At 37.8% G+C, this 27595-nt stretch overlaps 1 protein-coding gene across 5 annotated transcripts in view; it reads left to right on the top strand.

The window, feature by feature from the left end:
• rhbdl3 (rhomboid, veinlet-like 3) overlaps positions 1 to 27595 on the top strand; it is a 129832-nt gene that overhangs the window by 49075 nt on the left and 53162 nt on the right. For 3 of the 5 annotated variants that reach the window (XM_081380025.1, XM_081380027.1, XM_081380028.1), the window contains 3 exons: positions 14922 to 15104; positions 18238 to 18462; positions 21816 to 21964. In XM_081380025.1, coding sequence (XP_081236151.1) covers positions 14922 to 15104; positions 18238 to 18462; positions 21816 to 21964 — 557 coding nt within the window. Of the gene's footprint in view, positions 1 to 13159; positions 13248 to 14921; positions 15105 to 18237; positions 18463 to 21815; positions 21965 to 27595 lie in introns of those variants that run through there. The other 2 variants (XM_081380029.1, XM_081380026.1) reach the window with 2 other exon arrangements.

Raw genomic sequence — 27595 nt, forward strand, 5'->3', positions numbered from 1 at the left:
CTGTAGTCTTTCATCAAAAATGTCATAACTTCTTCCTGTGAAATGCCCACTTGACGTCTTTGAGACATGTATGCCTGTAGTTAACAGGTTAGTTCACCCAAAAATGAAAATTACCCCATGATTTAGTCACCCTCAAGCCATAGGTGTATGACATTATTGTTTCAGACGAATACAATCAGTTAAATAAAAAAATGCCCTGTCTCTTCCAAGCTTTATAATGGCAGTGAATGGCCGTTTCTGTTGTGCATTCATCCATGATAAAAGTAATCCATACGGCTCTGGGGGGTTAATAAAGGCCTTCTGAAGTGAAGCGATGCGTTTGTGTAAGAAAAATATCCATATTTAAAACTTTATTGACTAAAATAACTAACTTCCGGCAGACGGCCATAGGAAGGCCTAGGAAAAAATTGGATACAGCACTACAGCAAGTCTTGTTCTACATTTTTTGTGGTTCAATAGCCATTTCACTCAGAAATATATCACAGCAATAAAATTGGTCACAATCTTGGTCACAAGATTATCATGAACCTACAAATTAGTAAGAAATACGGTAAGTGATTTGAGAAAAAAAAAAAACAACTTAATGTTGAGGGATGAATATTAGATGCAGGGGTATGTTTTATTTTGTGATTTGATTACCTTGACCTGTACTGTGTGCTGCTACAGTATAACCTTCCATGCCCCATTTTTTGGCTACTAGCAGAATTATTTCTTATACAATTTTTATGGGGCAGACAGTTAGAGATGGAGCAGTGAATAAAGCACAGAGAGAGGCTTGGAAAAAATGTCACATTAGGTTACAATAAAAAAAAAAAAAATTCCTGAGAAGGGCCGGAAGAACAGAGAGCAAGTACATTTCCACATTTCCATGAAATTGCCCTGGATATGGACATTACACAAAGCAAATAATTTCACAATTAATTTACAATTTTACAGTATATTGAAGACTTAGCGTTTTAAATACAGTAAAACCATATAAAAAAACATCATAGTTTGGTCAAAAATGTAACCCTGAGCAGCGAACAAGAAAGTTATGTTTCATTCTCTAACCATGCAATTCCTAGTGGATGAAAGATGTACCGTATATAAATAATAATAATATAATAAATTTGTTATAGCATTTTCAGTTTTAAATTTGTGCAAAAATTTGTCCTATAGGGAGATTAATTGCATGATTATGGTCAATCTAAGCCAGACATTGTGACCTTTAGAGCAGATGTGAGAAATGGTGTCTGGGCAATTAATGGTGTGAAATATGGCCTGCACACAAACACCCAGCAGCCCTGACGGTTAATCCATCAGTCCACTGCGGCTTCATTGATGACAAACAGCTATAATGTTGTTTACTCAGAGCAGCATCTGAAACGTCATGAATGACATTTGGTTTTACGTTGATAGGAGAAAGAAAAAAAGTACTGGGGATGTTTTACATATTTTTGAAGTAGATTTGCAATAAGCAGGGTAACACACAATAAGCCAGTTCCACTTTGCGTTCACATGTTGTGTTCAGTAACCTGCAAAAAATGTTTGTATTTACTCTGCTGTAATAAGCCCTGATGTAATCTTTCAAACATGTACTCTAGTTCCTGTCAGTGCTGGTGTTTTTACCGTCTGCATAAAATATATTGTAAGAAGTCCGATGATTCTTAAAGGGATAAATCTGTCATGATTAATCACCCTGATGTCTTTTTTGTACCTGAAGGTATTTTGAAAAATCTCGGAGAATGTTTTTTGTCCATACAATAGAACCCAATGGTCTCCAAAACTGTTTGGTTACCAACATAACCTTTTATGTTTATAAAGGAGACGGAAACACCTTTTCTGGTTCATCGTGGAATATCCTGACTTTTATGTTGTTAGCATCACTTGTTGAAAAGAGCATTAAAAAGAGCTAGCATTAAAATCAGACCACACACTTTAGAAGACAGTAAACTGAGAGCATTGTGTCTGTATGACAGATTGTATCAACATAGGCTCACTGAAAAAAAAGCCTCTACCTACATTTATGCAAAACTCCTAAAACATTAGGAGGACTGCAGAGAAACATGCAATTCTCTGCAGTTTCCAGCTGAAATGAACAGTAGTGACAGTAATGAAATAACCTTTTTTCATATTTCACATGCAAGATAAACAGAACCTCGGATACTTTGATCTCCTGAGATAATGGACAACATAAACACATACTGCCATTTGTCTCCACAGCCCACACAGTGAAGTTGCGGGAAAGCTTCTTACCTCCTGTCCTTCCTTAACATTTGTTCCTTCTCCCCCACTTCCTTCCCTTTACACATCCTTCTCTTCACTTTGTTCACTTAGAAAGATTATATAAAAAATGATGTTCTATGTCACTACAAGTTAATTAACAGTCATGTTTGGTATCATTTAAAATGTCTCAGTGCGACTGGTACAATGGTCTCATCTCCACAGAAGTAAACCAAATGGTAATAAGGGTTTAGAGATACTTTGCTTACTGGGTGTGCACTTTTTCCCAGGGTCCTTCATCCAAACTAACTCCTGTTCCTCGACAAGGTGTGAACTCCCTGTGTCTATAAATCTAGTCAATGCAAATTCAGTTTTATGGAGCATTGGGGCACACCAACTGAAGTTTTAGTGTTCCGTCTAACACATTGGCATTTATCAATGTATACTTAGACTGTAGAGGCAATTAATGGGTTTTCCGTTTAGAGCAACAGAGCATTGTTAGACCAATCTAAATTATTTTAATATTATTCTAACAAAGTGTACATGGGAAACCATGGCATGATAATACAAAGTTATCATTAGAAGAAGTTAAGTTGGTCCGCTTGTTTTTTATGGTAATGGTCGTGACCTCTGGTTAGATATAATTTTACCTTAGTTAGACTACAGTAAGTGTGTACAGATCTATGGGGACTACATAATATACATTTAGAAATGAGCAAGCATGGTGCGGTTATCTAAAAAGAAGTCGTCAATGGCCTCTATTAATTACTTACGAGCTTATGATTATGAGATCGTATACCCAGCCAGTGCGAAACTCGAAGTGTTATAGTATAAATATAGAGTTAATTATAGGTAATGAAATAACTTTGCCAAGCTGAAAAGACAGTAACGCGCAGAAACTTTCACCCGCTTATCAGAAACTGTCGTTGGACCGATTTGGCAGGCCTTACATAAATGATTATGAGGGCAGATTATCAATAAATAAACACTTATTTTTGACGCAGGTCTTTGCACAATACTATGTTTATGTTATGACACCAATACACTTTTACCATATTGCATGATACATTTTGACGTTTGCATCACATGCTCCATATGTATGGCTTTTCTGACATAGTAAACTAGCTCACCTGTGTATAGCACTTCACTTGTAAAATTCTTAAGATGAGTCACAATAAAAGAGTTCAAAGACGTAGAATCAAGCTAAAATGGCATGGTTGCTTCAGCATTAACCTTTTACTGTCAATCACCGGACATTTTATTTCTGAACTGCTGTAATGTATACAACAATAATAAAACATCATCACATTCACATTCATCTGTTTTGGAGAGAATTGAATGCACTTTTTGTCCCCCTCACTGGACATGTCACTTTGAAACACAAGTGTGGGTATCTGCAGGTTGGAGTAATGGACGTGATAGAAGGTTGGACCATGCCAAAAGGTAGGGGCGTGGAGAAAGGTCTTTATCATTGGTCGCAAAAGCTGTCTGTCAGGGTGTAGGATAGGTTTATAGCAATTCACCTTTCGGTACGCCTCCTTTCATTCCTCCAACCTGCAGCTATCCCTGTCTTTTGAAACATGCAAGAAGCATCATAATATTATTTTGCAGAAATGTTGCCATAGGCCCGTTTTTTCCTCTGAGCCTGTTTGGTTTTCTCCCCCCCATGCAGTGCAGCCCTTGTTGGTTTGCAGCCTGAGGACCAGGCATATTTACAGTACAGCCTTCTAAAGCAACTGAGCAATAGCTATCATAAGTGAAGCCCTAATGGCCATGAAGAAACTCAATGGAATTGAGCACCCTGAGTTCATTTTGTGTATGCATAATGTTTTTGACACCCTTTTTTATTCAAGTGCTAATTACAGTTGTCTCTACATTCTTGATTTGTATCCAGACACTGCTCCTTTGCAATTTTGAATAGTGTCTTCAATACTAAAAGTACCAGCCATGAAATTACTGTGCTCCCAAGCAGAGAAAATGAGCTTGTGTTCACACTCCCTGAATGGTGTTCTGTTTTCACATTTCTTTTAATAGTGGCTGTGAATGACATCATACAGTGATCTGGGAACAGTGTTACTGCTTTTTTGTGAAAGCTGTTACTTCTGAACAGTATTAGCAGCTTTTAATTCATGTCAATCAGGTAGGTTCTTTATCTAAATGCTGTACGGAAGCTGTTACTCACACCCAGTGCTGGTCCTCCCTATGTTGTATGCAGACATGGGCAGTATTTCAATTAAATGTATTTTAAATACGTATTTAATTACTTTAGTGTATTTTGTAATTTGTATTTTGCAGGTGTGGAAAAAATAAAATGTAGTTTGTAACAAAATATTTTGAGGGAGTGTATTTAGAGTATTTCAAATACTTAAATACTTAAGAAAAATCACCATATATGCTTATCACAATAGTAAATGATTTTGCCATATTTTCGGTCTGATGTTGGCAATGGCAATGTCCAGGTTAGATGCACGAAAATCGCGTGATCCCTGTAGACTGGGCTCCCTCCAAGAAGTGAATGAGTTTTGAACCCCTACGGGTGACATCACGGACACTACGTCCATATTTTTTTACAGTCTATGTTTTGAACACAGGAGAAGAAGTGGCGCTGCTCCTCTTAAAAACGGCATTAAAGGGATAGTTCACCCAAAAATAAAACTTTTGTCACCCTTTTATTGTCCCAAACCTGTATGAGTTTCCTTCTTCTGCTGAACACAAAAAAAAGATATTTTGAAGAATGTCTGTAATCAAACAGTTGACAGTAGCCTAGCCATTGACTTCCATAGTATTTTTTTTCCTACTATGGAAGTCAATGGCTTCCGTCAACTGTCTGCTTACCAACATTCTTCAAAATATCTTCTTTTTATTTCAACAGAAGAAAGAAACTCATACAGGTTTGGGACAACATATGGATAAGTAAATGATGACAGAATTTTCCTTTTTGGGTGAACTTGCTATCCCTTTAAGGTAAAGTGTTTTGTGAAAAATATAGTCTACACACACACACACATATTGCACACTGAACGGCATTATAGAGAAAATAATTGTGCCTTATGAGATCAATGCACTGTGTTGTCATTCATAAAAGGACATCATACCTATTTTGAAACAGCGTGTCTTTTGTAACTCCACTGAAATCTCCATGCTAAGCAAGCGTTCACAATATAATATCCATCTGCAGGTTTTACACGTTTTTCAATGTATTACATTATGAGAAAAAATGATATTCCGTCGGATTTTGTATAAAATAATCACCAATCCTAGCCTGGGTGCCAGCCCGAACCCCGCCCACAACATTTTTTGGTTGGGAAGTTCGGTCTGGACTCGATCCGTTGAGGAGTAATTATGCTCGGCTCCCAGAAGGCCGAGCCAATCAAATTGCCAGGGCGGGCTTTAATCGATGATGGACAGATGATCTGCGGTTACGTAATCACCCACGTCACCAAAGAGCGCTTGGGTTGAATTGGTTTTCAACAAAGACGACTGTAGCAGGAGAATTGAGATGTCTAGATTCCGCTATCGCGTCTGTTATAAAAGAAATCGACAGCGCATTCATTTTAAAAGACGAACAGAGAACCGCAATCAAGGCATTTGTCGATCGGAAAAATGTGTTTGCCGTCCTTCCCACGGGATTCGGCAAAAGTTTAATTTATCAGCTGCCCTATGGAGCAGTATCAGACTCACATTCTGCCTAGAATATGAGTATGACGAAGTCAGGCTACATCAATCCTATTGTTTTTCAATAATTGCGCACGCAGCGCGATTCTACTATGGAAAAGGCATACACGATCAGGGCAGTTAGAGTCTCGTGTGTAAAACAAACCCACACATATTATGATTAATATGATTAATCATATATATTATGATTAAAATGGAATTTTGATTTTGTGACAAATTCTCGGTCTGTTTTTTCCCCCCTTTTTTATTTTGCTACTTCGCCATTTTAAATTTATGATGTCATTTCTCAAATTTGTGTTATTGCTACTATTTGTGTTATTGACCTTTCAGTAATAAAAAAAAGACTTAAGATTATTGTGGGAGTATTTTTGTATTTTCAAAATACTAATTACTTGTATTTTATTTAAATACATTTTTCACATCAGTATTTTGTATTTTATTTTGTTACATTTCATGAGCCAGTATTTGTAGTTTGTAACAAAATAGTTTTTGATGTATTTGTGCCCACCTCTGGTTGTATGTATGTAATTGCGTAGGCCCCCCAAACCACCAGGTGGCCCCTTTGAACTCAAATGATTGAATGACTAGTGCTGTGCGATTAATAGAATTTTAATTTTGGTTTTGATTTGGCTTCCAACGATTATGAAAAGACGATTCCGCATTCCGTACCTCTCCTTTTAAGCAGTGCGCTGTCGCCTTTCCTACCTAACATCCAAATCAATCAAATCATGTAACGTGACTGTAATAATATGCCGGATGTGCATGATACTAAAAAAAGAGTTAAAAGTGTATTGATTCTCCTGTCAGCTTTCAATGCGCGTGATCTGAGATGGAGTGAAACACTGACAAGTATAGGCTACATTGGGCTTTGGGTGTGCGCTTAGACAAATACACACAAAAATATGTCAAAATGTCTGTCTTGCCAAGTTTTCACTTAAACGCAGTCAGTTATGTCTTAAGTGAACATAAACAGTTGGGAAAATAAACGTGAGAATGATTCACTTCTCTTCACTGAATAAATTGACTTTGAAAAGATATGTATATTTAATTAATACAGTGAAGACTATGCAGTGTTTTATTTTCACATTTGATTTCTTTATTCAATTTCTGTATAGTAGGCTTATTATTATTAGTAGGATAAATTTATTTAATTTGTATCTTTTTTTCTATTGTATTTGTCCTATTGTTTGTAATTTTATTTTTTATTGCTGACTGTTTCAACTGTTTAACAGTGAATCTGCTCTGAAAGAACAGATCTAGGTGTTGGGGGTCTTTTTGGGGTTTTTATGAACGCACTGACATATCTTTCAAAGATTTTTCTTTAGGCAACTAATTAAACTAGAAAAATGCCTTTCCGGAGGAACTGCAAAGTGTGCTTGCTCGGGTGCGGTTCACTAACACACATCACAGGTAGTGGATAAGGGTGCGTTGAAGTTTGCTTGATCTGAGAATTTCAACAATAGTACTTTTTTCAAGATTGTGCAAAAAGGTGAAAAGTTATGTGCATTAAGAGACATGTCTGCAATGTAGACTAGTGCCAATGGCATTGTTTATGTGGCTTGGTTGTTGGTTTTGAAATAATTGGTTATGAATATACAGCAGAGAGTGGGAGTGTTTTGGGTGATAAAATAGTAGCCTATTGAAAATAACATAACTTTTCACCTTTTTGCCCAATCTTGAAAAAGTACTATTGTTGAAATTCTCAGATCAAGCAAACTTCAACGCACCCTTATCCACTACCTGCTATTGTTAGTGCACTGCACTCAAGCAAGCACACTTTGCAGTTCCTCCAGAAATGCATTTTTCTAGTTTTCTATTGTTATGCGCAGCATATTTCCCACGTGCACAAACACAGCCACAGACAATGAATTGTTTGTTCGGTTAGCGAAGAAGAGCATGATGTATTTTGTATGAAGTGTTTTTTTTTTTTTTTGTTATTAACTGTTTTGAGAACTGGAAATGCACAATTCATGCATACAAATCTGTAGATATTAATAAATGAAGATGATTAAATTAGACTGATGCATCAAAAGTTATCCCCCCCCCCCCCATAATCTTTAGATCCCCCCCCCCCCCCCCATGTGACCCATGTAAGCGGGGAATTCCCTCCCAGTTTAAAAAACGAAATTCAGGCCTTGCATTTATTAAGACAAACCTAGTAAAAACGAATGCAGTATATACACTGACTTGGCAGCTCTGTGAAATGTAATACAACAGTGCCACCTACTGTCTAAATGCATTAACATTAAAAGTGTGAGGTGAAACTCTTTTGCATAGACATAAGTAAATGGGTTTGTCAATTAGCCTGAAAAAAAATAATAAACAAAAATCAGATCTTGTGCATCCTCACATTGGAGTCCCGAGTTCATGCACAAAGTTTGGTTTCGATATGTGACAGAGTTCCTGAGATATGGACGACTTCCTTTTTTGGCGACTACGCCGCCGATTTCGTTTGGCTGTGATGGGCAAACGCTTACGAAAATCAAAAATCCTTCTAGTAACTTTTGTGAGGCTTAGTCCAAGGATCATGTACGTCCAGTTTCGTGAAGTTCGGACCAAATTTGTGACCTGTGAAAAATTTAGTTTCGCTTTCTGTTCAATCCAATATGGCGGACGAACGACATGGACTTGTGATGTCATCTTCGCGAGCAACTTACACCGATACTGACCGGACGTTTTAAAGTTGGAACGGTGTCTCTGTCTCAAAGGGCCTAGGCGCAGGAGCTGGCCAAAATTTCTCTCCCAGGAATAATAAGAAGAAGAAGAAGAAGAAGAATACTTAAGAAGAACAATAAGTGTGCTGCTTTCAGCAAGCACACTTAATAAAACTATGTATGAAGACAATATATATACATACATATATATATATATATATATACATACATATATATATATATATACTTAGCATTAATGTTTCTAGAATGTACTATTTCTGTTTAAAATTTACAAACATATTGATGTCGTCATGCATTTAGATAATGGTGGAAGTTTCCTCACCCTCATGACAGAGAGTGTTTGTGGTGCTGTAATTTTTATGTCATATTATTTTAAATGGTTTCTGTGCTCTGACTGTCATGTATGAGTCATATGGATGCCAACAGATCAGAAGTCAGATGTTTCCGCCCTATATTTTCGATAATTAATTTTACTCAGATGTACGTCACAATTTGGAAAAAAGAGCTGTCGCTTCTTCCATTACATCGCAACTTTAATACACTAAGGAACGTTTGTGCAAACTTGGGTTGGTGGTTTCTGTGTTGGGCTCCTTATTAAAGTGAGCGTTTTTTATCAGCATTAGTATGGGTATTGGTGATACTGGTCTTTATTCATAATACTTAGGAAAAAGATGCCATTAAACAAATATAAAAAATATTGTCTTTAAGTTGTTTCCACATTAATTTGATTCAGTGTGAAAACATATTTATGATTACAAATTTTAATGTTAGGTGGGTCATTCTATGAAAATGTCCATTTTTCTGTCCCTAGCCTTTACAGAAATATTACACTTAAAAAACACTTTAGGGTTACAATTTCTTTACATTTTAAAATAAAACAATATGTTATTTGAACAATTACACCTTCTTGAGCCATCAATGTGGCAATATTTGATTTTTATTAATTATTTAGAATTCCAAGCACCACAGAAGTGCTCGTCCCCACAGTCATGTCCAGAGAGAAAATCCTTTATTTTGAGGTCAATAACAGATTTTTACACCATTTAAAATGCAATAATGTATACGTAACTATCAAATATATTATTTAAATGATATACAAAAAATGCAGAATAAATATTATAAAATTTATAATGAAAGTAGTGGTCCCCTGGAGTTGTGTCACTGGTGTTACCGTTAAACAAAAATCTCTTATTTTGAAATAAAAATCACACTGATGACATCACTTGACTTCCTTCTTCCAATTTCCTGAATATCTATGAAGAAAAGCCCATGGTAGATCCACTGTCTCTTCTCAGTTAGCAGAAATCTTCTCATTTATCTCATGATTTCATATGAAGCTTTTAGTTGAAGTCACTGGTATGACCTACTTTACTGTTAGGTAATTGTAAAAAAATGAGAATACAAATGGATTAAACTACTTAATTTAGTTAGTATACTCTGATTGACAACATGTGGTTTGTTACCTTGCAGCAGCCATTTTGTAAAATGAATTTTTCATGAAAATTGTCACTGGTGTTACTGTCACTGGTGTCACCTTTCTTATGGGTAACACCAGTAACACCAGTGACTCCCATTTATAGATAAACTTTATTCAAAGCTATTCACTTAGATTATATGCCAAATGTAACAATTTAGTCTCATATACTTAATTATAGTTGAAGAATAATGATCTTTGGTCTTATGCATGCCATTGGTGATTCATTGTGTCACTGGTGTTACTGTCTTTTTTTTCTGTCACATTAAATACAATGTCACATGTGACATAGTAATAATGTTACATCCATTTAATTACATCCATTGCTACACTCAATAGTTAAGATTTAAAGGATTGCATCATTACTTGATTTTAACTGGTTTTCAAATATTTTCATTGTTATAGCAAATAGATGGTAGCGCAGATGAACTAACCTCATTCAAGCACACTTTTAACAAACCTAATTAAAATAAATAAAACATAATCTCCTTATTTGTTGCATTATTATTATTTTTCGGTAACTCTGACTACATGTGCTCAAAAAAATTAGAAATAATATTTCATAAAAACCTTTAATATTGCCAAAGAAGTAGGGTAACACCAGTGACAAAAAAATGGTACATGCGGTCTTTAAATAAATGTACAAAAAATATAAAAAATCATTAAGCTGTCATTTATGCATATTCATAAAGTCAAAGGGTAGTCTAATAATGTGGTGTAAGTTTAAATGTTAGAAAAAGAAATACATGTGGACGTTTCTGTAGAATGACCCAGGTGCGAGTAATTCGTATTTGTTTTTACAATAGACACCCCTAGTAATTATTGATATGACTTTTACGGTAGAATGATACATAATTGATGGTGCTGATTACTTCCTTATTGTATGATTGTGTATAGGTTCTGTATGTTTTAATCCTGTTGTTGTTTCCTATTCATGTGGAGATAAACATGCTAATCCTCTGTGAATTACATTTTGTCCCACATGAACATGAGTTTGGTCATAGCATATGGTATATGCTGAATATTATTCTGAGAATTGGCTGCATTTAAAGAGCATGTGAGACTTAAAGATACTTTGTTATTTGTTTGTGCATTAGTTATGACCCAGGTCTTTTACTCAGCCCTGAACTTCTATTTGCTAATGATTGTCCTCTTTATAATACTACCGAGAGGTTTTACAAGATTTGTTGTTTACTTGTTGTGTATGCGTTGTATCCGTGCTAAAATGGAGAGGTCCAGTGAAGCAGAGTGCTGTACATTTAACTTAGTGGTGCTTGGAATTACATGTGTATGTAAAATGTGGTAGATGGTAGAAGAACCTTTTGAAGTTTTGTCTGTGATGATGTGTATACAGTACATCTGTTTATGTTTAAGGAAGGAACAATGAAATTTTACATTTGAGGATATTAAAAATAATTATGTAAGGAATAATTGATGACGGGCCATTGAATTATTAGAAAATGGTGGTAATCGGGGCCGTAACACCTCGGGTGTGCATTATTTTTCTAATGATTCAATGGCCCTGAGTCAATTACTGTATTCCGTTTATACTACAGTTACCACACATTAAAACATTGTTCAGATAATGTATTTCAAGGTTTTTGTCCTTTTAGTCTTGTGTTTAGGACTAGTTTCTTATGAATCTCGTCCCAAGTCTCCGTTGCTAATTACAAAACATCATTTTAGAGCTAGTAACGGAGACTTAAGCCACTGATAGCAGATGTGGTGGCAAACAATTTCTTCCACACAGACTAATGCAGTTATTAATACAGTTATTAGAGAGAGAGAGAGAGAGAGAGAGAGAGAGAGAGAGAGAGAGAGATGTGCTTTTCCATAATAACTAATAAATGCAAAATACATAATAAAACGTAATTTTGGAAAAATAATTGGAAGTTTTTATCCTATTGTTTACTATATTTATTTGCTCGGTCAGTGTCGTTGTTGGTTTTAGTTCTGTGGGCTGTATACCTTTGAAATAACTGAAATGATTTGGCAAAGTGATAAGGAACTGTTATGTGGTCTGGAACTACTTTAGCTGTGCATTTCCCTGAAAATAACTGCACACCTTAGAATGTTCGTCAACCAATCAGATTCAAGCATTCAACACCCCCATAGTATAAAATAATTTATTTGATCACATCCAATCAGCATGACCAAAAAAAAATCATCCACCGCTGTGGCTTAACATTTTACAATGTGACTTTAAACTTGCAATATGGCTTTGTATGTTGCAACTGTTACTTTATATCTCTTAATTGCAACTTTATTTTCTGTAATTGAGACTGCAACTGCAGGATATATATATGTTTTTCATGTTTTTAATTTCAACTTTAATTTAATGTCTCTATCCCTCCCCTTCCAAACACACACACATACACACACAGAGATTGAGGCAGCTGGTGAACTCCATTCTCTCCTCTGTAAAGAAGACTGTTTAATATGCGGCTTTATGAAAATGAGGCCTGGAATACCAGGGGTTACACACACACACACACACACACACACACACACACACACAAACCCCTTTTCTCAGCTTTATTATGAAAGATCAGCCCCAGGACTGTCTTTAAAGAAGGATTAATGTGGTATTTAATTGCCAGGGGTGCAGTCGTTTGTGTTTGCATGGTAATACAAAACATTTTCTTTACAACAGTGGTACAAAAGGGCACTATCATCAACTTCACAAAACTTCAACACCAAGGAATGAAATTATATTTTAGGAAAGCACTTAGCACACTAAATTTAGCTGAGTCATTTTGTGAGATTCATCTGTTATATTTGTGCATGTGCTCGCTCAGCAGAGAGAGTATGTATGTGTGTGAAATGTAATTAGGTGGCAGAGTAAACTAGGCCATCGAAACCCCATTGTTGGAGCTGGATTCTCTCATTTTCATCTTTTAGCCAGTTAACTAAAAATTGTTCATTGAGGTATCACACCAAGATTGTATGTGTGTTCTTGTACACATCAGAGAGTGTGTTTTTGTGATTACTATGAATGTAGGCTAAGAGGTTGGGGGTGGAGTTTTTGGTGAGTGGGTGGGTTTGTGTTTGTTTGTGTGTGTTTTCCAGTGGTGGGGGTCTTCACTAAACTGTAAATCCCCTATGGGTAGAGATTAGTCTCTGTCTCCAGCTTCTCACTCTCTCCCTCTGTGGGGACAGGGATAGATCACAACATGAAAACTAATGGAACACATAAGTTATCAGAGGTCTTTCAAGAGAAGGTGGGTAAATCTTCAGCGAGGCTGTTGTGTGTTTGTATGTCTGAATAACAGTGGGAACAGTGGGAGATGTTTTTAGCTTTAATCATATTTAGCAAACTGTATATTACTTTTGAGCCAAATCCACTAGCGTAGAAGAAAGTGGTCCATGATGTCAGTTTGTGTGGGTGTGTCTGTGTCCATGTATGCATACTGCGTGAATTTTAGCATGATGTGTACAAAGGGGCTTTCAGAAAAAGACCTCTTGCTGCTCAAACTTGGAATGTTCTGCCTGTGACTCTGTGACCTCATGATCTTAGCTGCCCAAACAAACAGAAACAGTGAATGTTTGAAAGCTTGTAGGGCTGACATAGTGACACACCAATTACTAAAACAGGATGAGCTCTTTGAACTCATTGAACTGACTCAATGACACAGAAGATGTCATTGACATGTCATTGAGGATGTCATTGACATCTCTATATTTGTATCTTTCTGAGTACCAACTCAAGTAAGCCAACTCATACAATTTTATTGCATGAACATCATTAACTCAAACCTTTTAAACGTTTACTGCTAGCACTTCCATGTGCTAATGTATTTAATTGACATAAAATCTACAAAGTTCGTAATAGTAGCCTATCTGTCCAGTGTATTTAAAAAGGTGTGTTAAAGATATGACACAGCCGTTTTGCGCTAGAACAGTTTGCTGCCAATACATTTCCCATGGTACCATATGACTGTTTCTGTACTATATTTGAACCTTTCGAGGTTAGATACAGTAATTTGGCAGTCTCAACCATGGCAAGGCCTCTGTTTACAGTATCATGTGTCATACTGTGATGTAAAATGCCTGTATTATGCCATCTGTCTCCTTCCTTCTGCATCTCTGATCAAGCTGATGGACACAGTCATTGATTGTTTCATCTCTTGTACCTGCTCTCTCTCTCTCTCTCTCTCTCTCTCTCGCTCTCTTTCTCACACACGCACACGCACACACAACCACTTTGAACAAAGAATGCAAATTACTCTGCTTTTGTTAAATGTCCCATCTGAATTTCTCTATCATTTTCGGATAAATGGGTGATCCGCTAGGAACTTTGTATGTGTGACTTTTGTGCTGTTGCTCAGTTCAAGAGAACCGAATAAAACCATTATAATGCCAAAATTATTAAAAGTGTTAAAGAAACTGTCACTGTCTAAGTCAGCTCAGGTGTTGTTTTGGTAAATGTAAATAAAATGTAGCATCAGAACCACCATGAGCCTTGTGATTTATAATTTATTTAATTGATTATGTGTCTGTATTAATCATTTCATATTTACAACACTAATTTCATCAAATTACTTCTGTAAACTTAATAAATCATGCCTTTCATTGTATATATGTTGCTTCAGATGCTGCCTCTGTACAGATATTGCATTGTAAAGCCAGCTATGCTTAATGTCTTACCACACATTCATTTTAACTTGGTTAGATAAAAAGATAAAAATCCAGTAATGTCCCTCTGCTGGTAGACTTCAAATGGAATGATGGTTGAATTCCTCAAAAATGAATATCATCATGATATGATTTCAGTGATGGCACATTAAATTAGTTTTAACTGTTATAATATTGTTAACTACTGAATGTTGTTTTTAGAACAGTAACAATATGAGAATGCATTCTAATTTACTGTTTATCTCCTCTCATATGTTCAGTATGACCCAGAAAATTCAGGCTTCATCAGTACTGAGCGTTTCCGAGACCTGCTTGCTGCTCATGGATCAGAACTGGACCCTCACAAGCTGGAGGTTCTTCTTGCCCTGGCTGACGGAAATGCTGACGGAAAGATCTGCTACCAGGATTTTGTTAACCTGGTGAGTTCTGCAGATGAACTTGAGGTGAGGTTTGAAGAACTTCTGACCCTGAACTAAAAGCCAAAACATGGAATATTCCATTCCACTTGCATGGGAATGCCATCAAATCTGTGGGAAAATCTCAATGCCACCCACCCTCAGTCTCACACCCTCCTTTGCCCTTTTCCCTGTCTCTTTCTCATTCTCTCTCAGTCTTTCTTTCACACATACAGAAACTTTTCAAAGAGTCTATTGTCCACCACAGTGGCTGGAGAATAGAGCTACTGTATAGTGCTATAAAGCAATGCAGTGAAATATTGGATCAGATTCTGTGTTTTGATTGGCTGTGGCAGGTCATGTGAAAGTGGGACAGTAAGGAATGAGGAGTATGCAGTTGGTGTTTCTACACTGCTATTGTTCTTCTACAGCTCTCATTCAATGTCCACTATTTAAAAAAAAGTGAGAACAGAGACTCAGAGGAAAGACAGATAGCAAGAATTGGAACGAACTGAGAATTCTATATACATACATTAAGATCCATGTTTCACTATTATATTTTGATGAAGAGTGATTACAGTGTGGCAACACCACTCCATTATATCTTTTTCTGAAAATTCTTTCTTTCCTTCAGCCTTACAGTCTTTCAGCTGGATGTAGTACCATGGTGCCACAACAGTAGAGCATGGCACAGATATCACAGTTTGTGTGTACTGTCTAAATCCCATATTGTTTGACTTTTCCTTGTTTGGTGTCCATAGAAACAGCCAACACAAAGATCGTCCACAAATCATTATGCCTCAGAAAAGTGAAGCACAGGGAGCACTTAATGTCTGTTTATTTTTGTGGGGAATGTGTGAAGGTGTGTGTATAAAGAGTTGCACAGAGACTGAAACTGTTAACATGAGTTGTTTTAGTAAAGCTGATGGGTAACAGAAGGAAGAAATTAACAGAATATTCATGTGGTAGAGTAAGAAACTCCACACTGAAAATTTTCTATTATACTATAAAGATTTGCAATTTGAAGACTTATTTTAATATTTCCAAGTTTATTCATTAATATTAGTTAATGCATTATGTGTAAACATTAAAAATGAATAATAGCATATAAATAAATTAATATTAACCTATTAAACACTGATGTTCATTATTGTTAAGTGTTATTAAAGTACCTTTTTTGATATTTACCATGAGTAGTACCATGGAATTCTTTTAAAGTATCCTGGTACCTGCTAAAAATAATATTTGATGCCATCACTGCACCATGATAAGACCACAGTACGGGCTAGGTACACTACCGTTCAAAAGTTTGGGGATGGTAAGATGTTTTTGAAAGTCTCTTATGCTCACCAAGGCTGCATTTATATAAAAATACAGCAAACAACAATATTGTGAAATAGTATTTCAATTTAAAATGTTTTCTATTCTATTTTTCTATTTTATTTATATTATAAAATGTTATTTATTCCTGTGATGGCAAAGCTGAATTTTCAGTAGCCATTACAATAGTGCTCAATGTCATATGATCCTTCAAATCATTCTAACATGCTGATTTGGTGTTCAAGTAACATTTCTTGTTATCACAGCTGAAAATGGTTGTCCTACTTCATTTTTGTGGAAACTGTGATTGCTTTTTGTTCATGATTCTTTGATAAATAGAAATGTTTAAAAGAACAGCATTTATTTGACTGTCTTTACTGATTATCTTTACTGTCACCAACATGTGTCATCAATTAGATGAATCCTTGATCAAGTCTTACTGACCTCCAACTTTTGAACTGTAATCTATATTGAAGGATTAGTTCACCCAAAAATAAAAATTCTGTCATCATTTACTCTCCCTCAAGTTGTTCCAAACCTGTATGAATTTCTCTCTTCTGCTGAATCCAAAAGAAGATATTTTGAAGAATGCAGTAACCAAATGGTCCCAATTTAATGGACCCCGTTGACTTCCATAGTATTTTTTTTTTTTTCTGCAATGGAAGTCAATGGGGACCATCAACTGATTGGTTACCCTTATTTTTTTTTTTTTAATATCTTATTTTGTGTTCAGCACAAAGGTTTGGAACAACTTGAGGGTGAGTAAATGATGACAGAATTTTCATTTCTGGGTGAACTTATTCCTTTAAAGCTGGCCAATGTGTGTATGTATTTTGTTTTGTTTGTGCCTGTGTGCATCTGTATATATATTAAGCAAACAGGTACTAATTTAACATCAGTAGAAACAGTTGCAGCTGGTTGTGTCCACATTTCCATCTACAGAAACTCATTTGTGATGAGCTGTTATCCGGGTAGGGATCTGCGGTCAGTATTCCCCAGTTTAGTTTTCCACAAAGTTGGCTTCATTCCTGTATTTAAAAGAGTAAACTGTTTTTGTAGCTTTACTGTGTGAAGCATGTAAAACTTTAAGCTTTGTAGGTCAGCTTAGTCATGTTTTAAACTATTTTATTTGATCCCATTGTGACGGCAAAGGCAACATCTTCAGGGGCTTTCTGGATAAATTTCTTCATCCTACTCAGGGCCTCTTCCACAACTTACATAATGCATGACCTGTATTCCTGATCAGGAGCCTGGCATGGGATAAAAGAACATTCCAGATTTTTGAGGAAGGCTTTTTGCCTCAGCGGTGAAAAGCTTGTTTGAACAGCATTGTCTCATGCACACAAACGCACATACGCAATCACTTACACACTGTTTGTTACACAGCTGCTCTGAGACTTGAAGATGAGTGTGGAATATTTAATCGGTTGCTAAGTGACAACAGTGGCATTCTGTCTGTGGCGGGGGCAGGGGCGGGGGTGGGTGCACTGTCAAAGACAAAAAGACAGATCATAGACGAATTACATCATGGACATTTCTAAATAAAGTAACAGGTGAATTTGTCTAGTCACATAAAAAAAACATTAAGAAAGATTATTAGGGATCACAGTAAATGTCCTGACAAATAAAAGTTTGTGACAACCTGTATCAATGAAAAAGTGTGAGGTTTCCCAATAAAAGTCTTGCTTAATGTTCATGCAAACTTGAAGGACTGAATGACTATACCAATACTGATTTACTATCTTTGTTACTGATACATGATCACATCAGTGTCTTTGGTTACTGATACATGATTCCATGCATATTCATAGTAAAATGCTGATAATCATGATTGTTCAGTTTGTATGTCATATTTTTTCAGATGAGCAACAAACGTTCAAACAGTTTTCGTCGAGCGATCCTGCAAGGGAGTCGGCAGCTCAGGAATTCGGCACTGAGAGAGGAAGTAGGCTTGGGTCTGTCTCGGAGACTTGTACGTCACGTTGCCTATGAGACTTTGCCCAGAGAGGTGGACCGCAAATGGTACTTTGACAGTTACACCTACTGTCCACCACCATGGTTTATGCTGGTCATCACTATAGCAGAGGTTAGAATTAACTTTATTATTGAAGATTATTAAAAGAGAATTATTTTCCACTGCTTTTTTTTATTATTGAACTGCCAAACGTATCAGTAGATACTTTGGTTCCACGTTATATTAGCTGTCTTTAACTACTATGAGGTAAAAATGATGGTACAAAATAGTACAATCTACTCATTGTGTTCATATTGTATTGTAAAACATGTTTGCTGCTATTGAGGTGGGATAAATGTAAGGTTAGAAATAGGTTGGTGGATTGGTTAGGTTTAAGGGTGGAATAAGTGGTAGAGGTTATTTTTTATCAAAACTTGAATGTGGGTAAGTTTCATTAAAAAAGCAACATTTTGAACAATAAGCTGAGAAAAGAATAAACAACAGAAAATATTGTCAATGGCGGGGAAAGATTTAATTAACAAATAATGAATAGATAGAGACTAGAAAGTTATCAAATAGAAAGTCTTCCACCATTTCTTGCACAGAAAAAATGCAAGTGAAATGTGAATCTATATACCAGGCCCTACGTCTCCGTAGGGACGTGGGCATGCTAGAGCCTATCCCAGTGTCTCAATAATTTTAATAGACCTTTACTTTAGCATGTTGCAAAGCTAATGACTCAATACTAGCATAAAAAACAAGCATAAAAAAATTGTTTGAATACAATTAATATTGTTTTATTAATTAGTAGTGTATTAAATGTTTATTTATATTTTTAACATTAACGTTTCCCTTTTCCGGGAACTCTACGCTGCGTCTAATTATGCTCCTGCATGATTGCGTTCAAGAAATTCCAATGTCATTGGTGTCTCTGTGTTAAAATGTCCTTGTCTATGTGGTGTTGTTTGTCCTGTAGTTATATATATATATATATTAGTAGTGGGGCGACTAAGCATTTTAGATTGTGTGTTCCTCCTTGCCCTCGCTACATTACAGGTGGGGATCCACACAATCTATGTGTGGTCTGCTTGAGAGCGGTGCATGCACGGTCAACTCTCAAGGTGTGCATTACGATCGTCTTCCACTGAGGACGCTCCACACTATTGGCTTTACATCATCAAGTCAGCTTGGCACAGCCCTTGTGACAGTACTGCCAGTAGCATATAGCATTAGCTCCTTAGCCTGAGCTAACTTGATCACGTCAAGCTAGGCGGGCATAGTTTCAGCAACCAGGCATCTCAACTCCACCCATGTCCCGCCTCTTTGCCCATTTGCCCTCACAGGCTAGGGTGCGGTCCTAGATTGCTGCTCAACTCATAGTCTCTGGAGAGGTCATCATCTCTCATAGCACATAAATTGTCTGGAGGTTATGGATGTATTTCTGGCACTGAGGTACTTCCTCCCAGACCTCAGAGGCTATCATGTTCTTGTCCGATCAGACAACACATTGGTAGTCTCATACATAAACAGGGCAAGCTGTTCTCCCTGAGAGCAGTCTACATCCCTGGGTACCTGAATCCGGAAGCAGACATACTATTGAGACAGGGGCTGAGGCCCGGGGAGTGAAGACTCCACCCCAAGATGGTGGAGTTGATTTAAAGGAAGTTCTGTCAGGCGAAAGTAAACTTGTTCGCTTCAGAGGAGATGACACACTGTCCGCTCTGGGTTTCCCTCACACATTTGAGGGAATGCACTGGTCTGGATGCCATGGTTGAGACATGGCTGAGGTTACGCATTTCCCCCAATTGCTCTGTTCCCGGGAGTTCTAGAGAGAGTTCGCCAGGACGGGGTACGTCTACTGTTATTATCCCTGCGCTGGCCAACCCGAGTATAGTTCTGTGATCTGTTGTCTCTACTGGACAGCTCTCCTTGGGAGAGGGATCTTCTGTCACAGGCTGGGGGCGCAATCTTTTACCCTTGGCTGGAGATGTGGAAGTTGTGGGTTTCCTTGGCGGCCATAGCTGCTTATCACTTACCCTTTGGGGGACAACTCTTTGGGGAGACAGCCCCTGGTATCTTGTTTCCTCCGTGGCATTTTAAGGGTTAAGGCCTGCTATACATTCGAGAGTTTCTGCCTGGGATTTGGCCGTGGTTCTAGAGGGGTTGTTCCTGGCACCCTTTGAGCATATTGTCTCTGTTTCGGGAAAGTTTCTCACTCTCAAGATGGTTTTTGTTTTTGCTATTACTTCCCTGATCAGGGCAGGAGGCAGCAGGCCCTGTCAGTTGCCTCATCCTGCATAGAGTTTGTTTCCATTAGGGTCAAAACAACTCTTCCCTCTCGCATTGCACACTCAGTGGTATTGCAGGCCTTTTACCCTCCTTCATTCTTGTCAGTGGACCAAGAGAAGTTAAACTTGCTTTGCTCAATGGGGGCTTTTAAGTGTTACGTCCACCGGTCTGCTCAGGGGCACAATACTGACCAGCTGCTGGTATGCTTTGGATCACCCGGGGAGGTTCCCCTGCTTCCAAGCAGAAAATAAGTCAATTAATTTTATACTGCCTATAAAAGTGTGTGACCTTCCTTCATCTCTGGTTGTAAGGGCCTACTCTACTTGAAGTATGGTCGGCATCTAAAGCATTAGAGGTGCTCAGAGTGTTTCGTTCCAGGGTTGCGTCATCATCAGACGCAGCATAGAGTTCCCCATAAGGGAACGTTTCGGTTACCACTGAAACTCTGGTTCCCTTGCCATACTTCCGGCATGCCTGTGAGTGACTCTCTTCAACCAATCAGAAGCAGATGCTTTTATGTTTCAGGTATCCTTTATAGCTTCCATGGTGCCCCGTCACACATCACAGGGTGACGTTGTACCAATGACATTGGAGTTTATTGAACGTGTTTCAGACGCAATCAAGACTGACGCAGTGTCTCATTACCAAGGGAACCAGGGTTGTAACAGAAAAGTTGTTTTCACCATATTGTATCTATTTTCTACAAAGCTAATCGCATTACTTTGTGGGATCATCTTCTCTAATACATTTAATGTAATAGTTTTTAAAGGATCTAGAGACACTAAAGACTGGAATAATGGCTACTGAAAATTCAACAAAAACAAATGTGAAACAAAAATTGAAATAAGTTCATTTAAAATTGTAATACTATTTCACAATATTACTGTATTTACTGTATTTTTGATCAAATAAATGCAGCTTTGGTGGGTATAAAATACTTTTCTTTTTTTCTTTTTCTTTTTTTTTATCTTACTGGCCCCTAACTTTTGAACAGTAATGTACAGGTTGATTTACTGTATGTGATGCTGCCTTAGAATTCTACAGCTAGGTTCTGAAGCTGCATAATTATGTTTCCTTACTTTTTAGAACACCCCTTGAGGCAAGAGTGCACTTATAATTCCATAAAATGCTTTAAAATGCTGTTTTGGAGGTGTCACACATCAGTAACAGCCTCTTACTTACCACATCTTTCTCAGGTTGTTGTCTTTATGTATTACGGACTGCAGCTGAACTGCTGGGTTCTGCAGGTGTCATCGCCATACTTCCTGAAGGGCCCATTGCCATACCACCCGCAGCTCAGAGCTCAGGCCTGGCGCTATCTTAGCTACATCTTCATGCATGCTGGGTGAGTTACACATACTTGATTATATTAATGAACATGTGATTCAACATATTGATATGACTTAAAATTATTTTATTATCTTAAATGAAGATTAGCTTAAAATGATGTTAAAGAGAAATAGTCAGTTACAGTGCTATGCATAAGTTTAGACACCCATACTAAAGTTGACTAAAAAGAGGAATAAAAAAATCATCTTTTGGAAACTGAACTTAATGCCTTAATTTAAAAATTAAGGATTTTTCCAAATTTTTTTTAAGTTCAATTTCCAAAAGATGATTTTTTATTCCTCTTTTTAGTCAACTTTAGCATGGGTGTCTAAACTTATGCATAGCACTGTACAATCATCCTGATATGAGAGACATCAAACTGGCACTGGGATGCTGTCTTTAAACTATGGTAAAGATATACAATTTAGTCGTCATTATAAAGAAATATTAGACGGTTCAATGCCACGACTGACGAATCTGAATACAGACAGCTGTTATATAAGCAGGAATAAAACCTTTCACAATCCTTAATGGTGCGTAACAAATAATAATTATAATTTTTTTCTCTGTTGTAATTTAAAGAGTTATTTGTATATCAAATCATCCAAGAGTATTGCAGCCTCACAATGTGGCCCACTGCTTCTAATTTGTGCCATTTTTAGATACTGATTTTATTAGCTGTTTCTTTTCTGGCATTTTAAAATGCTTACACCCTCAATGCAACATTTTCAGGCACACAAAAACATACTAAAGCACATTTCAAAAAGCTTTTTTCTGGCGTGGAGGACTGAATGTCCCTGTCCCCAGTTGATGGAGGGCTTGAGACCCTGTGATGTGTCTGATGTGCTGTGATCTGTGGGGTTTAATGTATTATATTACACTCATCTACCGAGTAATCTCCCCATTAACCCAAGCTAGTGATCTGCTCTGTCTGCTGCACCAACAGAATCCCAATAAGACAACACTCTCTCACACAGAAACAGGCGTTTTCAAAAGTCACTCTCTCACCTAGTGTCACCACCAGCAGACATGACTTATTCTGTGTGTCACAGCATTAAACACCACATGATATCATTCAGGACAGCAGAATGCCACCCCCACCACCACTGTAAATCCCTTTCATAAGATTATATTTGTAATCTGTTGGAAAGGTCATTTAAAGGTCAACATAGTCTTTTTTTTTAAACACATGAAAATGTTGTGTTTTTGAAAATGCTTTAACATTAAATGCCAGAATAAAATTGGTACTTAGTGTACATGATTTGTTTTTGGCATTGTTCTGTCCTTGAGTTTTGAGAGCTACTGCCCTTTATACTTATATAATATCACACAACCTAGTGTGTTGTTGCTTTGATCTCATGTGGTGATATTCAGACCAATAGCACGATTACGATCAGTTCAATAAACAAGTTAATACTGAGATACAATTGTGTCACTCTTTTTTTGCTCAGCCAAACAAAGCCACAACAGAATTAACTGTTACACTTCTTAATTACATGTATACATACTGTATCATTTGTATATGTTAGTGTATATAAAATTTGTTCTTGCATTTTTGAATGTACCCTCTTATTTCAGTCTTTTCATAGCAGTGATTCAGTTATCTTTTATTCTGGAAACAGTGGATTTTGTTGAAACAGAGATCAGTTTTAGATCAGAGCCTTAAGATCATTCATGCAGATTTTCCTGATAAGTAATTCAGTTACGTTTATATTCTATTTCTGGGGACATGAAACTGTCTCTTGTTGTATACCTATACTGAAGATAGGCTAAAACGTTCAGAGATGTTCACTTTCAGTTTACATATTAAAGGCTTTCCAGTTAAATTTTTTTGTTGCTTTTGTCTGTCAGGCTGATGTCTTCGTCAGCATCCTCAATAAGTTGTGTTACACTGATTCTTTCTTTTAGATCTGTATGATCATCCACCATGAGTTCAATTCAATTCACATTTATTTGTATAGCGCTTTTCACAATACACATCGTTAAGATAAGTTAAGATACATGTCAAGTCACCTTAATTTATATAGTGCTTTTAACAATATGGATTGTTTCAAAGCAGCTTTATAGAGATAATAGGAAATTACTGTAACAGATTGTTTAGGCTTTACAACAGCTCTAGGATAAAGTTATTGTCCAGCTAAAGTTAGTTTTGATTGACTGATTCACTTCCGTTGCGAAGATCATTAAACTTAGGGACCGCTATCACAACACCGTTCTAACAGGAAAACCCTTAACGCGCTCCGGCCACCCATCCGCACAAAACAGTGCCTGGTGTCTCGAGAACGCACTCCCTGAAATAGGTTTGAAGGTGCAAACGATTATCCGTTATCTCTGTGCAAACCTCAAAAACGCAAACCCGCGAAAACGCAGACGTTGCGCATTACGTGTTCAGTCTAAAGGTATGCGCGTTTGAATATACATGTGCGCAGGCGTGTAGTCCTTCTTTACAAATCTACCTTCAATAAACTACTTGTCTGGCCTTAAAAATTTTATAATACAGATTTTTTTTTGACGTTTCTGCGTAGCCATGCGAACCGGAATTATCCTGACAACATTTTATCTGTACTGAGGTAAAGGGAAGGGAAGGAGGCCTTCACAGGGGATGGACTGGTTGACACTTCAGGACTGCGTTGTCATCGTTCCCAGGCGCAGGTCCTTCATCAGATCTAGATACGGCCTGGATCCGGCGGACTAAAACCTTGGATAAACAGAGAGACTAATATTAGCATAGATGCCATCCTTCTTATGATGTAACAAGTACATCAGGGTTTACGGGGAGTGTTCCCGGTTCCGGCTGACCTAAACTATGCAGCCTAACATTGAATTATAGAAGTCTATAATGTGTTATGTGTATGTTAGGCTGAGAGATGTGTTTTTAGTCTAGATTTGAACTGACAGAGTGTGTCTCCTTCCTGGACAATGTTAGGAAGATTGTTTCAAAGTTTTGGCGCTTAATAGGAAAAGGATCTACCGCCAGCAGTCAACTTTGATATTCTAGGTATTATCAACTGGCCGGAATTTTGAGATCGCAATAGACGTGAATGACTATAATGCGTTAAGAGCTCGCTCAAGTACTGGGGAGCTAAACCATTTAGTGCTTTGTACGTGATCAGCAATATTTTAAAATGTATACAATGTTTAATAGGGAGCCAATGCAGTGTTGACAGAACTGGGCTAATATGGTCATACTTCCTGGTTCTGGTAAGAACTCGAGCTGCTGCTTTTCGGACCAGCTGTAATTTGTTTATTAAGCGTGCATTGCAACCACCCATAATAGCATTACAATAATCTAGCCTTGATGTCATGAACGCATTAACTAATTGTTCTGCACTTTTCATTGAGAGCATATGACGTAATTTAGATATATTTTTAAGATGGAAAATTTGGTTTTACAGATACTAGACACGTGACTTTCAAATGAAAGATTGGTATCAAAGAGCACACCCAGGTTCCTAACCGATGATTAAGACTTGACTGTCAGAAATCAATCAAGTCCGTTTCAGTCCACCACTCAAAGATCACTCTCTCCAGAATATTAATTCCACACACCTGTTCATCATCAATTACCTCATCAACCAACCTATAAAACCCTCACAATGGTATCAGTCTTTGTCAAGTCTCCAACAGGAACAGTTCACATGCCGTTGTCTTTGCTGCCGCTGATTCTTTCAGACTCCAAGATGTAATGTATACTTACCTGACATACTAACCTCCGTATCCTGTTGTTCCGTCTTCAGAATCCTTGCCCGACTCCATGCTGTCAGAGATCCTATGCTCCTTCAAGAGTTCCAGTGTATGTCCTCCGAATCCGCTTACTGCTATCTGCATCTGAAAGAGAAGAGACAAAGTTATTGAACAAGTGACTACTTGACATCAGCTCATCTAAAGTGAACTTGCTTACCTGCTGTCTGCCGCACTTCGACTTCACGAAATCTGCACTTGATTTGAATATATACTCACCTTGCACTCTGATCATCTGTGAATAAAACTTCACTTATACCACTTACCTCTGATCTCCTGGTTATTATCCTGACAGAAGACTTGACCATCAACAACAGAGAAGTAACAGTGCAATGGAGTTTGGCATCGATATTGACAATCCTGCACAACCCATCGCCGCCGCTGTGAATCCCAGTCAGCCCGTACCCGATGCTTCCGCAAACTCCGCTTCCTCTCTGGTTTGCATCGCAAGTTCCACTTCTCGTCCAGCGCCGTTCTCCGGCCGGGCGGAGGATTGCAACGGGTTCCTATTGCAGTGCTCACTGGCTCTGGAACAACAAACCCAGTTGTATCCCACTGAAAAATCGAAGGTTGCTTTTATTATTCAACAATTATCAGGAGCTTCATTACGATGGGCTGAAACGTTATGGCTGCAAGAAACTACTGTTACTTCTTCGGTACAAGAATTCGTAAATCATTTCAAGGAAGTTTTCGGACGCCCAGTGGAAGATTCATCCATCAGTGATAAACTGTTACAATTGTATCAGGGCAAAAAGTCAGTCTCCGATTATTCACTGGAATTTCGTACTTTGGCTGCTGCAAGTGGGTGGAACGAGAAGGCTCTCATCTCTGTTTATCGACGTGGTTTGAATCCTGCTCTTCGCCTCCAACTCGCGATTTATGATGACAACATGGGACTTGAGAAATTCATACAACAAGCCCTCCGTGTGCATCAAAGATCTCAAGGCTGCTATCGCGAAGTTCAACAACCCATTTTTTCACCTCCTCAAAATGCTGCTGAAAGTTCCTCCAGCCCAACTGTAGAGAAGATGCAGGTAGATACTTATCGACTGTCTCAAACAGAACGTTCTCGACGTAGAGAGTTAAGATTATGTCTTTACTGTGGAATGGGAGGACATTTCCTTCGTTCATGCCCTACACGACCTCCTAGAATGCTTGTGAGTCCAGTGCTAATGTCCGTTTCTGTATCAGCTCCGTTAACGATATCAGTGATTCTAAAATCCACTAACTTCCATATCTCTGCCACAGCCATTGTGGATTCCGGGTCGGCAGGAGATTTCATCTCCGGACAGCTCTGTCAGAAGCTCCAACTCCAAAAGTGTACCACCATCAAGCCTTACTCCATCCATGCAGTAACTGGTGAAACCATCAATAAGGGGTACGTAACTTCTCAGATTAAACCTATCCTACTCTGTGTAGAAGAAACACACCATGAGCTTTTTGAACCTCTCATACTTGAGAATAGCCAGACTGATATTATCCTTGGACGTCCATGGCTCATACGACATCAACCTAACATCGACTGGAAGTCAGGCAAGGTATTGAAATGGGGTTGCCGGTGTGCTTCCACGGACGTCGAATTATCAGACTCGAATGATGTTGACTTACCAGACTCCTGTCCAGTGAATTCAACTTCCATTGAAAGTCCCATAGAAAATCTGTCTGTGTCCATTCCTTCTTGCTATTCTGAATACTCCGATGTATTTAATCCTGTCGAAGCTTCCAAGTTACCACCTCATCGACCTTGGGATTGTGCCATCAATCTGGTTCCCGGGGAATCCATCCCCAAGGGTCGAATCTACTCTCTGTCAATTCCGGAACAAGAGGCTATGCAACAGTACGTTGAAGAGGCTTTGAAACAGGGTTACATACGGTCCTCCACGTCACCTGCCGCTGCCAGCTTTTT

The sequence above is a fragment of the Scardinius erythrophthalmus genome (genome assembly GCF_964197995.2).
Source record: "Scardinius erythrophthalmus genome assembly, chromosome: 12".
In the NCBI taxonomy this organism is placed as follows: Eukaryota; Metazoa; Chordata; class Actinopteri; order Cypriniformes; family Leuciscidae; genus Scardinius; species Scardinius erythrophthalmus.